Source organism: Oryzias latipes, chromosome 23 (genome assembly GCF_053564925.1).
Source record: "Oryzias latipes strain Hd-rR chromosome 23, Olatipes_Hd-rR_3.1".
In the NCBI taxonomy this organism is placed as follows: Eukaryota; Metazoa; Chordata; class Actinopteri; order Beloniformes; family Adrianichthyidae; genus Oryzias; species Oryzias latipes.
Genome location: NC_136259.1, coordinates 16,823,710 through 16,838,475, shown reverse-complemented (window position 1 = coordinate 16,838,475; position 14,766 = coordinate 16,823,710). Strand labels below are relative to the sequence as shown.

Here is a 14,766-nt window from a genome sequence, read left to right as displayed (position 1 = left end):
TCAAGTTGAGTACATGAGTACACAACAGATACAATTAATTATGACAAATCAAAAGCTAGTTTTTTTGTCATTTAGACAACAGATATCCAAAAGAGAATGTGTACATCACTTGTAATTGAACAGCATTCTCTGGCTTTTCTGAAATGGTGATCTGGTGAATCACTTGATGCTGCATATATTGACATTTTCAGCAGTGAAATTTACTTGTCAAGACATCTTTTTTCGTAGCAGTGTCAAACATGATGCAAAAAGAAAAACAACAGCAAAATGTTCCCAAGCTGTTTCCACTTTGACTCTGATGAAGACGCAGACGTGTTAAATCATTATTCTAAGTGTTCGCACAATTAAAAAAGCACATGAGTTCCAGTTCTGTGCTTTTCTTGAGCAACTGATTGTTCCATTTGCTGTTGAAAAAAACAGATTCCGCTGCTCAAAAAGTAAAGACAGTAAAAGAGGTAAAGTTTAAAGATGTTGGAAGAGAAAAGGAAATAAATAATTTTGCTCTAAATCTGGACAGTGACTAAATTTTGACAGAATGAGATGTTTTCAGATTGGCAATCACTGTAAAATTCCCTCTTTAATTGAAATTATGAGATAATAGTAACTTGAAAAAATTCTCTTATGCAGAAAAAAACCCCTCATCCGTTAAAAACTTTACCTTAAACTCAAAAGCTACTCAAATATTGAAAAATAGATATTTTTCAAATCAAAGAAAGCAGGAGTTGGGATAATACACCACTTGGCAATTTGTACCATTACCAATACCTTTGCAAGGCCTTCCATAGGATAGTCAGGTGGGGCGGAGACTACACTGATGATAGGAATCATGGTGGCCAAAAGCTGAGGCACAGGTGTGGGCACAGAAGGAGGAGGAGGAGGAGGAAGAGGAGCAGGAGGAGAGATAATTGTGGACACGACCCCAACAGGGACTGGTAGAGGAGAGGAAGGGGAGGCCACGGTTGCAGTCGGCAAGGCAATAGGAGTAGGAAGGGTCGCCAAGGGAAAAGCAGAGGTATTTGGAGATGCACTTGGCTGATAGGGACGGTCCAAGAACAGAAAGGAAGGTGGAAGGAAGAGAAAAGGGGTTAAGGGAGAGGATGAGGAGAAAGAAAGAAAGAAAGAAAAGGAGACACATGCAAAAATATAGTAGGGAGGAAGGAGGGGTTAATAGAAAAAAAACTGCAAAGTCTCCCCAAGGTTTCCATGACGATGGATTGTGCTCTCAGGCTGGTCTTTATATTAGCTGGAATCATTTTAAAAAATGGTCATTCTGACAAACTAGTAAAAAAAAGTCCTCTATGTTCTGTAAATCTATAAATGAAGAGCTTGGAGCACAATAATTGAAGCATGCATGATGATAGAAATCTGGTCGTAACTAACAACATAAAACAAAAAGTTATTGACTTTCACTCATGGCAATTGGCTGCATTAATACAAATTTATCAAATATGTTTCAATTCAATGACAGTTACTTTGTGATTTGAGGAATTGGTAAGGCTGAACCATCATGATTAAAAAAAAGATAACTTTCACATTACAACTTTGATTTTGGGTTAAACCAAATGTCAGTATTTTGTAAAACAAAAAAACATGCCTGTCATATTTAATTTCAACTTTAGTGTTTTGTGTCTCATTTATGATTAATGAACACGTGGATGAGCAAAACTGAATTTTGAACCATTTGAGATATTAACACTAGTCAGTACAAAATATTCTTTTATCACATATGCAGAAAAATAATTATTCCATGCAATATTAAAAAGTAGCCAAGCTGTGTTTACATGTTTAAAGACAAAAATTTGACCTCAATTTTGTCTTTTTTACAGTTGATATCCTAAAAGGATTCTCAATTGTCGCTATAATTTTCTACCGCAATTTGTGATGAGCTCATATTGATTTGAAAAAATATAAATTTAATTTTTACATATTGTCACATATTTTTCACCATGCCATTTTCTACATATTTATAACCAAAACTACTTCATTTCTGTTGATGATCATGTCAATTTTCATTTTCTGCAGGTGTGTTTGGAATATGCAGCAATTAATACTAATGAACTATTGAACAATTCAAATAATGACTAGACTGCTTTTTTTGTAAGATCTTTAGGAGCTTATAAGTCGAAATATACATATATACATATATATACATATATATATATATATACATATATATATACACACAAATACGTGAAATTCTCCTTGGTCTGCAGCTTTTTATACTAACGTTTAGATTTTTATCAGTTTTATTCCTTTGTTTTGCATTTTCATTTTTATAAAAAATGTGCCATTATCTTCGTGCTCCAATGGAGGCGGTTGATATACAGGTGGAAAATTACAAAAGTAACTTCTGTTCATGATAACAAAAAACATCTACTTGAAATGCACAAGTCTTTTGTAGGGTGCACACACAAACACTTGTACAAAGGGTCAGACTCATATCTACTAACAGCTTTCAAATAAAACAATGCAAACACAGTGATACCTGAACCAGAGCTCGCTGAGCAGCTTGATACAAAAGATAAAGATGCTCTAGGCTTGGAAAAGGACTTAGCTCATACAACTACAGAGACACACAAATCAGCACATATAACACGGATGGACACAACAGTCACAAAAACATAGAAACAAACCAGCATGCCCACGAGCGATCCGGAGAATAAAGAGAAAGAAGAAAATAAAGCTAAGCTTTTTGGGTAAAAGTAAAACACAGGAAAATTCCATCAAATCCAACACAACAAAAACATTTAAGCTACAGCTTGTTTCTTCGTTCTTTTAGAAACCTAAACTTTTATTCATTTTATTTTTTTATTAGTTTGGACCTGTTTGCTGCGGTTTGTTGTTTATGTATTAGCGGTGTAACGATACATCGATGAATCGATTTCTATTTCTACCAGATTGATCTGTCTGAGGTAAGCTGTTAATGGAAACGACCTATATCATTATCAAACCATTTCTAAAGGAAATAAATCAACTACATCAATAATCGTAAAAACAACATTTGGACTGAGGTTTGGATGTTGGCTTATTTATGAGAACAAAGATGTTGAACAAAACTTAATTTACTCTGCCTGTGTGTGACATCATGACCGAGTGCCAGCACAGCGGAAAAAAACACACAGGAGAAGGCAGAGAAGAAGACGGCGAGCAAAAATGATCAAGCCATCATCATGGTCTAATGTGTGGAAAAACTTTGGATTAAAAAAAAAAAATTAAGATGTTTTAAATGAGTCCCCCACTATTTAAAGCCTTCAGTAAATGCAACTGCAACACGTTTAAATCTCTCTAACCGGCTATCAGGTCGACATGGAATTTCTCACAACGCTGTTCGCCCTTCAGAAGCATTTTTGGCTAAAGATGTCTTTGATCAGTTTTAGGTCCGTGAATCGGATCGTTCAAAATGAACAAATCTAGACTATGAATCGGATCAGCAAACCACAAATTAAACTGTTAAAATGAATCGTTACACCCCCATTGTGTATGCCTCATAATTTGTAAGTCATTGTTAGAAAATATACTTTAAACTATTAGATTTAAACGGACAATTGTTAGTCAATTAAATGTCAATAAAAGAACAAGAAGCTTATAAGAAGCAGCAACTGAAAAGGAATTATTTAACCATGTGGTCGATCTAATTCCAAATCTATATAATCAAGGATGAAATAACGTTTGCCAAGTGTTGGGCTGTAAATGTAAGATTAAAGTCCAGTACCTGTGCAGGCGCCTGCGACTGACTTGTGTGCGTTGGGCTCTGTAGAGATGTACTACAGTGACTAGACGACACAACCTGCAAAAGGACAGCACAACTGATCAAAACACAGATTTTGCAAAAATGACAAAACAAAAACAACATTACAACAGAGTGAATACTTCAAGGGGAAAAAAGGTTGAACAATCACCTATACAGTAATGTATTTGTAAATTCATTTTTGAAATATTTATATTTCTCTGTTTTTATTACAATAAAAAGTGTTTTGTGTTGGATTCCAAGACTGCTTTAACGATTGGGACATTACTGCAGGTACGATGTACCTGAAGCAGAGGGCAGCATGCTCAAATGTTTCAACTGAAATGCAACAGTAACCTTGTAGACCAGTTTCTGTGTTTTATGTAGTGCTATAAAGTTTGGACACAAAGAGAGTATGGTTTACAGGAAGAGAAAGAAAAACATTAGATACGACAGTTCCCTTCTGTTCGGAGCAGGTTCCTCACCTGCTGGGCTGGCCCAGCGGGGGCGGGCTGCGTTGTGGCAGAAATGGGAGGGGGTCCTGCACTCGCCTGAGGTGTGAGGGTCTGAACCTGCTTATCAGAAACAGATGTGCAGAAAGACGGAGAGAAAAACAGAGGAACGGATCCGATGTGGGATGCAAAACCATGGAGAGTGGAGGTGAGAAGTCAAAGAGAGATTGGAAAAAGAAGGGGAGGAAAATAAATAAATTAGAACATGATTGTAGCTTCTGGATTACAAGCAATCATGGGTGCAAACGCAAGATGCTTTAAATCAAAATTCTCTTCTTGTGTTTGCACTCATGCACAGCACATATACCGACTAGTCCAGCAACAGATATATGCACAGCAACTCTTGTTGTATGTATATACAGCAACAGTACGCACACAGTACCAGGGTTAAGCAGGGTGAGTAGGATTTTTCTTTCTTACATGCAGGTAAGATCCTTAGTAATTGGCAGTTATATTCAATACAAACTTGAGTTAAAACAAAGCTTTGAACAGAGGATGCTTTATTACCTCCATTATTAAAACTTCTATCTGCATCATTTATATTTCAACACCATTTATTACCTTTTCTGCCCTTTAGCTTTTAAAACGATCCCAAAAATAACTAAAGTCCTAAGAATGTTTCTGTATTTTCTGAGTCAGGTTAAACATTAAAGTTCATATTTGTCATAATTCTATCGGATCTTTAATATGACTGACTAAACCAACACATTTTGTTTTATCTTGAACATAATATATAAAAAAATCGATAATTATCTTATAGATAATTAAACCCTCACAGCCTGGGTGCAACTCTGCTCGTCATGAAGCGATTGACCACGAAGTAGGAAGAAAGCTTATGCAGCAAATTACACCTCACACTGCTGCAATTTATTTATTTTTAGATCATATGAGCAAAGAAAGTAAAACAAAAGCACTAAAAACAAAACATACCAATGCCATAAAGTAGGGGCGGCTAACGGACAAAGAATATTGGCAATCAAAAGAAAACCAAGTGTGCGATTGTTAAACGGAAAAGCATGCTAAGGGTTTATTTAGCTATGCTGTTGATCTCAGAATGTTGATCTCCAGTTTAGGCAAGAAGTGACAAAAAATAAGCAAATAAATAGTACCTGGCTCTTTAACACTTGCAAAACAAAACAGAAAGAACCTAGAAGAATGCACATGGATGTCTCTACGTGGTTACTCTGCTTGGTTTGTCTAAGCCCATCACACTTTTGTTGTATGTTTCTGTGTGTTTGTTCATACAAATTAACAAAGTCATTTATTCACATTCAATTCTTACTTAAAAATGCCACTAAAGTGCCTTACATTTACAAAACATATAATTTATGTAGTTTTAATCTACATTATTAGCATTTTACAGTGCAACTTTGCTCAGAATCAATGCGACTTTGGATTTGTATGATGAAAAGTCAAGTATACGGTAGATAAAGTATACCCATACAAACACACATTTCTCATATACATTCATATATGAACATACAGACAAAATAAATACTTACTTATTTGCACAAAATGAACTGAGTAGACAACACAGACACAGAGTTGAGGGCTTAGACTGTTTGCTCATAAAGTTTGAACTTTGAAGAGCGTCTCAAAGACAACCACCATTGCACAGCGTGCAGTTAATTAGTCTGAACCAAAAATTATGGATCGAATGTCAAACTGAAAGAAAGAACTGTTAGAATGAATACTGTGATGCATCATGTGAACTTGATAGTGGCAGACTGTGAGACTCTCTGGAGGATCTATATGGTTTAAGGGTGTTTGAAAGAAAAAAAAGAAAAAACAATGAGGCTACTGGTTGGCATATAAGCATCAGCTGGGAGACCATGTAAGCAGGGTACAAAAACAATGGGAATTGGTATAACTGCCTCTGGGTCAAATTACTATTATAATCAGACTAAAATGCTTCTGGGGAATGTTAATTGACATTTTATATTGTTAGCCACCGCTGGATGACAATGCAAGACTGGAACAGATTATGTTTCAACTATTTCCAAAATCATGGCTTTTTAAATTTAGAATAAACACTGATTAAATCTTCTCTAGGTGATTTTTTATTTGAATCAATGAAGGAATGAATGAATCAAAACAAGTCATTCATTAATTAACAGCTGCTAAGCACTGTTTGAGTGATTTCAAATAGTAACTGACCCCAAGGTATATGACTGTTTCTAAGTTCTGATACCAGAGGGCAGTTAGCAGCCTGCATGGCCAGCAATGACTCATGGTATGTCATATCCAGTTGGGCTGGTACCACCCCTCCATGCCGGGCCCAGGTACTCTGCATCAGACACTCTAGTTGAGTTGAGGGCTTCCCACCAAGCGGTTGATCAGTCGATGGCGTAGGGGGGAAAAACTTTTGCAGTGAAGGTGGATGCCCTTGGGGGTCTGTGTGAAGTACTCCCCCTGATGGCTCGTACTGTGCACTGGAGGATGAGCGAGGGATGGACTGAGCATCTGAGGAGTCAAAAGGAGGAAGGAGAGGAGGCGGAGGTGGTGACTGAAACTCTCCTGCATCAGAGGAGGCCATAGAGTCGCTGGACGGTTCTGGGCTTTTGTCCTTGGTGGTCATACCGGCATGGTGAAGAAGAAGACTTCCAGGAGGTAAGGGGAGCTCTGGACTGATGTAAGCATACAACTCCTCAGTCACCGGTTGCAGACGGCTGTATGTTCCTGAACCACCAGATCCAGTCCCAGAGCTGTCCTCCAAAGGGAGGTCCATGGAACTCCTTCGAGCTCTGTAAACTCTGGCTGCGAAGAGGTTTGGATCTCCGGCGACAGATGCAGCAGCTGCAGCAACATGAAAATCAAAAACACTTCCGGCAGGTGGAGGGGCCTCTGCCATCACTGGAGGCGCGGATATGGGGAAGGAGGATGATGTAGCATGCGGTGGAGGAAAGCATCCATCAGATGATGAAGAAGAGACTGAGCCAGCTGTTGATGTGCTCATTGGGGGTATGGATGGAGGTATTGGACTGTGTGCGCTCATTCTTTGCAAGATGTGAGGGTGCAAAAACCCTGGCTGGGGTGGAGGACCAGGATCAAAACCCAAACTAGCAGCTGCAGCTGCGGCTTGCCTCTGATGATGAAAACTTAAGTGGCTAAGCTGGTGAGCAGCCAATGGGTACGCTCCATATGCAATTGCTTCATAGTGGTCCAACAAGGCCGCTTGATTCAGACTTAACCTCCTCACTGTTTCTTCGTGTTCTGCTCTTAAATCTTTATATCCGTAAAAACTTGAGTCAGATTGTCCAGGGGGATGGAGAGGCTCCCCGACAGCAAGTCTTGGAGCAGCAAAACTGGGGTTGACCATCAACAAAGAGGGAGTCTCTGCTCCTTCCATTCCAGAAAAAGGGTGGAGACTGCTTCCATAGCGGGTGTAGGCAGGCTGGAAATGTCTGGTGTGCGCCTCGAGAATGGAGGTACTTTTACGTCTTTGAGTGTTGTACCCCTTTGGGGGCCCGGTGGGAGGAGGCGAAAAGGAAACGGGGCGTTCGGGGATCGAAGGAAAGAAAATGCTTGGAGGGTCTGGGAGAGTTGGAAGTGGGGTGCTCGCCCCCGTACCTCCTCCGCCTGAACTCGCTCCTCCAGTGAAGGGGTGTGGCATTGAATGCTGCTGTGACAATGAGATACAATGGATTTAGGAATGAGAGTCAAGAAAAATGACAGAAAGAACCACAGAAGTGGCCCACAAGAAATGGAGAAAAATGTGAAAGGAGAAGAAAATAAAAAAGAAAAAGGAAAAAGGTGTTTATTCACAAATTAAAGAGCACATCCGACAGAAAGGGAACTAGTGTTTTCTAAAGCTAGCAAACAGAGCGATAAAGCAAGCAGAAAAGAAAAAAAAAACTGAATACATAAGATTTATAAAATTAACAGATGGGTACGACTGTAGCACATCAAACCACGGAAAGTTCAGAGAAAAAAAGAGGGAAACAAAGGAAAAAAGGTGGATAAGAGTAAAAATAGAAAGACAGATCAGCACATGCTGTTTTCTATCTTTACGATATCCAGATATAAATGCATCTTCTATCAAGAAACGTCTTTTTCTTTTAAAACCTTTTTCACTTTTAATTTAGGCAATTCATGCTTCCAGCCGGAAGTTGTAAAAGATAAAAGCTATCATTTACAGAGCAGGCGAAGTCACACTGATTTATGCTTCCACACTTCTACAAAAACTAACATTGGAATTTGTTCTTTCCTTAAAGTCCGACTCGATCATCTTTTGATCTATTTTCAAAGCTTTCCCCTTCTAATTATGATTATGCCGTTTTAGCCAAAATAAAAGAAAACGTTTCTGCAGAGCGGCAGTAATTCATTAAAAATTCACGTCCGAGTTGTAGGAGGGAATCTAGGCAAGGAGTAAGCCTGCCCTCATTTCCCATCATCCCTGTGTTAACACACTCTCCTGCAAGCTCACAGTCCCTAAATATCTCCGCCTAACATCAGCGGCGCAACAATAGTAGCGAATATAATCAGAGTAAAATACAGTTTTGAGCCATATTCCAGCTCAGACGAGGAAAACGAAGATGTTCATGGATCTAGTAGTCTACAAGTGATGCATCAGAATGGAGCAGAGCAGGGAGCTTATGGCCCCCCCGACTGTAGCATCTATGTCACAGCTACACACTTCTTCCAACAACTTTGTTTCATCTGCTCCTGATTCACAACGATTTAAATAAATAAATACTCCGAACAAGAACATGTTAAAACACTATTTTCACTTGAGTGGGTCTTTAAGAATCCTATTATTTTTCTGTAAAAAAGCTGTTTCCATTGAAGCAGATGCACAATATATTAGAGTACTTGTTACACGGAGTACAGTTACGGCTAATGACAATCTGTTTTCAATGTGAACATGATGGCCTACAAGAGGGAAAAAGAGAGATAAAGAGAGTCTGATGCAAAGGGACAAACAAAACAACTGCTTGAGTCCTGGAAACTCCTGGCCTCACATGTTTGAGAAGTTCTCTTCTAATGCAGCTGATGCAAACCAGCTGACTTATCAGACTTCTTTAGGGCTTGTCAACAACACAATTTGCTTTTTCTTTTTTTTTTTCTTAATAGTTTGGTAGTTTCAAACATTTTCTTCTAATACTTTTTATTTCCTTTAAAGTCACCAGATAATAGTACGAGCTAAAGGTAAGAACAAAAAGGTTCACTGCAAAAACAGGCCTGTTAGAAATAAATCAATAATTCCAATCCTTTTGGCAGATGTTTTCTATAAATAAGATAAAAGAATTGTCAGTTGGGTAAAAAAATTGCCTTACCAAGAATTAAGAAAGAAAATTCTAGTCGTTAAGACACATTTTCTTAAACTAATATTATTTTGCTATTGAAAAACTTTATTGCTAAGATTTTTTTCTTGCAAGAAAATAAGACACTTTTTTCAAACAGGTTTTTTTTTTTTAAACTTTTTTAAGATTCAGTTTTTGCAGTGTAACTTTGATTTTGTAAAGGGATGAATATACTAGGAAAAGAATCTATGAAACCATAAATGTGAAGGTTTACATAATTTCCTGTCTCAAAGGATGCTCCGGAGCTTTCTGTGTTTAGGGACATAACCTAAGAAGCCCCAAAGCTCTTTGCTATTAATATAATTTAGAGAACTAAACCCTCTCCTAGCCTGATCCTTAGTATTTTGACTCACTTTAGATGAATTTTCATGATTAATAAGTACACTTCCACTGTGTCTTTGGAAAGTATAACTTGTCAAACATGCAAAGCAGGGAATGCTGAGGTCCAGTAATGCAAAGCAGTGACGTTAACACTAACCCACGTTTACTTTTTGAGTCAAATATGCAATACAAATTAAAGAGTAACAATTTTTCTTATTTTTACCTTTCAGTTAAAAGGTTTGCGTTTCATGCTAGACAAAACATTTTTTCCTTGGGATTGGGATTAAGGTAATGAGTTCTTTTCCTGTGTATGATAAACAAAGTTCATAACTGAGAACCATAACAGGCAGTGGTGATGCCAAAACCTCAGTTAAACGTGTTTATCAAATACTACAGACTGTCAATACTGTTTTATGTCTTCAAACAGGCAGTTATGAATTTTTAACTCCTGTATGGCTAAAGCCCATCCTCTTTTTCTCTCTTTTCCCTCTCCTTGGTTTTCACCACCACTGGGGATTACGTTTGTGAACCTACAGGGGTGGAGAACAGGGCAGGTAGACTGGCCCTCCGTTGCCTGGCCCCGGGCTGAGAAGAGGCTGAGTGAAGGGGTAGGACAGCCTCCAGGGCCTTGGAGAGGCGCCCCGCAAAAGTGTCCCCCTCAGCTGAGAGGGGTGTGCAGGGGGGTGTGGTAGAGGTGTAGGAGGACAGGTCTGGAGGGGGTGTGGCAGGCTGTTTTGGAGGAATGGCCAAGGACGAAGGAGGATGAGAGAAAGAGTAGGAAGACGGGGGCACGCAAATAGACATGCTACGACTTCGATGGGGGCGGGATACAGGCTGCAGGCCGGGGAAAGGAGATGGAAGAAGGTAGAATCAACATGAAAAACAAAGAAATTTCAAAATAAAAGTAAAATTACTTCAAAGGCTATACAATAATAATAAGGGAAAAAAGCTGAGAAAAAAACATAATGAAACCACATTTTTAACATTTCAATTCGGTTAGGCAACACTTGATGAGAGCGCGTTAAATATCAGAATATTACAATAGAATTTTCCATGTCATTAATATAAAATAGTCAGAAAAACATCACAAACACACAAAAAACATTACTACATGAAAAAAATAACTATGAAGAAACCTGAAAGAGATAAAGAATGAAAAACAGCAAAATAAATTATTTGAAATCATACAAAATAAACATGTTATTAAAAACAACTTTTGATATGTAGTCAAGATGGATAAAGTTGCTTCACCTGAAAAAAAGTTGCTTTAAACGAATTAAACGTAGACTAACTAAACATAAAATTTGGCTTGACCCAATGTGGAAGTCGTGAACAAGATGGCAATGTCCATGTCTATGGGCGTCCATGTTCAAAACTTTCTACAATTGACAAAGCCTTATATTTGGTTTATGTGGGAATATATATTGTTTCCATCTAAAAATTGGATGGTGGCAATAATTTTTTCAACTTTACAAAAGAAAAGCACTCCTTAAAACAAACTTAAAAAGTGTGTAAACATTTTAATAATCGATCAAATTAATTTGACATAAACATGAAGAAGTAGACAAATAAAAAAATAACATGTGCATTAAAGTTGCAATAAAATAAAAAGAGATGAGGATCAGAAAAAAAGGAAGATGATTATGTGGCTGCTGGACTGTAAGGATGTAAGAAAAATAAGAGATAAAAGGGTATTTTTATAATTGCTGAGGAATGAACAGCTGATTATCAAAAGGAAAAAGGTTGCCTGTTCTAGAAAAAAAAGAAACCACCTGTGCATTACCTGACTGATCAAAGACGTCGTGTCAGAACAAGTTATGTGTAGAACAATGCATGCCCTGTTGAGAAGGAAAACTGTTCCGAAACCTTCTGATGGTTTTTGTTTTTGAGGTTAAAGGTTAAGTGTGATAAAACGAAACAGGAACATGCTGTACTTTGTGTATTAAGTTCAGCAAACTTCAAACCAATTTCCTTTCACTTCTACAACACTGCAGCATCACTGCATCTCACTTCAAACAGGTCAACATCTTTATCACATCAAGGAGAAAATGAGGGAGGGCCGCTCTACCACAGCTGTGAAGCTACCACAGTGACTTACCATTGACTGGTGCGGCTGGGGGTAGCATGGGTGCTGTTGGGGACAAGAGGGTGTCGGGGGGTATGGGGTCTGGGGCTGGGAGGGGGGTTGGGACGACGGCAGGCTACTGTAGGACATTGTCATCTGTCCGGGGTGGGGGGAGTCCGGGGAGAAAACCGAGGAGCCGCTGTCCACGCCTCCTTCGGCTGAGGGCGACACACAGAGAGCTTTTTCTGTATCTTCTATAATGACTAAAACAGACCTCAGTGACACACAATCAAAGGAAAGAGTACTGCAGAGTCAGTTCCGGGGCGTTTTCTGATAACACGGAGAAAAGTTGTGGGCACATTTGAAAACTGTGTCAACAACAAGGAGAGCAAGTTTGCAGAAAAACGCAAACAGCTCAGCTCGCCTCTGCTGAAATTGTTTTCAGTGTGCACTTTTATTTTTTTACATTGATTAAAGCTACATATTACATTACTCATACTATCTATCTGTGAAAAATATAAAGAACATATTTGTGACGGATTGCTCCTTTATTCTCACATGTGTAGGAGGTGTTGGTCCTCTGGTTTCGAAGTTGATGCTGCTCCAACGCTTCAGTCTCATCCAGCTCTGCCTGCACACAAAAGCACAAGCAAACGTAAACTTTGGCTGTCAAATGTCAATAACTGGATGTTGTTTGACACAGCGGTATTTAGTGAGAGAAAATGTGTACGGTGGACCTGAAGTGCAAATCACACCAACAAGTCACTCAAAGAAAAAAAAATGAATAAATATCACATCGACAATTAAAAAAGCAAAACAATTAACAAAAAAAAACCATTCCATTTCCAAAAAAGAAATGTTTCGGAAAACAAAAGTAGTTTTCAGAAATCAAAATGAAATGTTAAAAAAAAATCAAACAAAACAAGAAACCAGAAAAGATACAGTAGGTATAATGGAACATCTCCGATTGGATGAAATTTGATTTTTGGCGTTTGAATTTTTTCAAACGCGTCGTCAATGTCCGTATAATAATAAAAGTTTTATAATTAGTGCAGAGCATATCCAGTATCACTTCATGCCAAATAATGATCAATTGAAATGATGGACAATCATCATCCTCCAATCAGCGATATCCCATAATACCTACCTGGGTGTAATTTGCATTTCAAGGCCACTATACATGTGTTTCATCATCAGCCAATCATAAAATCCGGATATCCAACTCTTTAGCAAACCTGTGTCTGTGAAGATCTTAATGTCTCTTGCTGCTGCTGTTCTGCTTCCTGTTTTCTCTTCTCCTGTTCTTCTCGTACAAGCTTCCTCTGCTCCCTCTTCTTCAGAATCAGAGACACTCTGTCCTTGATGGCCTTGGCCATGGTCTTATGGTCAGCCTCAGCAACATATCCAGACTCAACCTGGAGGTAAAGAGAAAACACACAACAATTGTACTTAAACATGTTTACTACATTCGTTTTTAGCTGCACGGGGATATATAGCCCATTTCTGCCTGTTTTGTTATAAATAAAACGATTCCACATCCTATATACTCCTATATCATATATACTATAATCCTATATACATTCTATTCAACAAACGTACCATTTCCTGAGCCACATCTTCTGGAACATCTCGAATCAGGTCAAAGGAGAACTCGATGGCTTCGTTGTCTTTGTATTTGCCTGCAGGTGTGTTAAAAAAAAAGACAATTACTTAAGATTTTTTGTAGCCCTTAGTTTTTCAAGCTACTTTCAAAACAAATTAACTAAAATCTCAAATAAATGTCATGGGCTCATGATATCTCACCTTTTAGCTTTTTAACATCTTCTATCCTGAGCCACAGTTTAATAGCAATCATTTCTCCGTCATCCTCTTCTGCTAGTTCAACCCGGACCCCCGTCTCCTCTTGGAAGAACGCATGGTTTAGCAGGGTCTTTATGGCATACCTGGAACGTTATCGAGCCAGATTTATATGCATGCACTTTTCTCATTTTAAGCCTTATTTGGTGACAGAAACATTAAACAGAAATAATTCACTCCTTAGCAAAGTTTAAGCTAACTTTGTTAGAAAAACCTTTGCTATATAATTACCAATTTTCAGTCCAATAAAATGGAAATTGAATTAGTTAATTTGTTGGAAACCCCAACAGAAAATATGCCCTGTAAAGACAGATTTCTTAATGAAGAATCTTTGTTGCAGGCTTGTGCCTAGTTTTGTACCTGAAAATACCGGTTGAAAATGATAGAATAAAGTTGAAAACAGGAGAAGAATGGAAGCTACTTTGGTAAACTTTGGAAAGTTGGTTGACTGCAGACACAAGCTCCTATTGATGTGCTAGATATATGTACACATTGTTATTGTTAGGATTTCTTTAAAAGAAAAGTATATACATATATTTTAAAAACAGGCTAAGCACGTAATGTTGCCAAACATGTTCAGAAAGTTTTTTTAGCACGTAAAGTTCATATTTCGGGTAAAAATGTCTTGCTTTTGTGACTCACCTCTCATCCTTATTTGTTCTGATGCAACCCTCTATAATCTCTTTCACTTCAGGAATTGCAACCTTGTCAAAACTGGCAGGCTTCACTCCCTGCACAAGAAAAGAAAGCAACAAATGTAAAGAACCTTTAGGAAAGATTTTACCACAAAGGAGGAGGTAAAAAAAGAAAAGCACACAAAGCCTTGTTATTTCTCCCTCTATGCAGGCAAATCTTACTGTGACATGTACATACAGGAAGGGCTTTAGGTTTCTCAAACACTTTTTAGTAATTTCTTTGAATGACATAATAATTCAGAGAAATCATTACTTGTCAATGAGGAAAAAGTTGTAATTTTTAACT

The 14,766-nt window shown here is 38.1% G+C and overlaps 1 protein-coding gene across 32 annotated transcripts in view; it reads right to left on the bottom strand.

Moving 5' to 3' along the window:
• The window catches only part of wnk1b (WNK lysine deficient protein kinase 1b), a 79,985-nt gene that overhangs the window by 21,178 nt on the left and 44,041 nt on the right, over positions 1-14,766 (bottom strand). For 14 of the 32 annotated variants that reach the window (XM_020714209.2, XM_020714214.2, XM_020714213.2 and 11 more), the window contains 11 exons: positions 14,428-14,516; positions 13,732-13,871; positions 13,528-13,607; positions 13,164-13,343; positions 12,487-12,559; positions 11,962-12,146; positions 10,398-10,697; positions 6,431-7,861; positions 4,213-4,302; positions 3,713-3,787; positions 766-1,032 (listed from right to left, as the gene is read on the bottom strand). In XM_020714209.2, coding sequence (XP_020569868.1) covers positions 766-1,032; positions 3,713-3,787; positions 4,213-4,302; positions 6,431-7,861; positions 10,398-10,697; positions 11,962-12,146; positions 12,487-12,559; positions 13,164-13,343; positions 13,528-13,607; positions 13,732-13,871; positions 14,428-14,516 — 2,910 coding nt within the window. The remainder of the gene's footprint in view (positions 1-765; positions 1,033-3,712; positions 3,788-4,212; positions 4,303-6,430; positions 7,862-10,397; positions 10,698-11,961; positions 12,147-12,486; positions 12,560-13,163; positions 13,344-13,527; positions 13,608-13,731; positions 13,872-14,427; positions 14,517-14,766) is intronic. The other 18 variants (XM_078942223.1, XM_078942227.1, XM_078942225.1 and 15 more) reach the window with 9 other exon arrangements.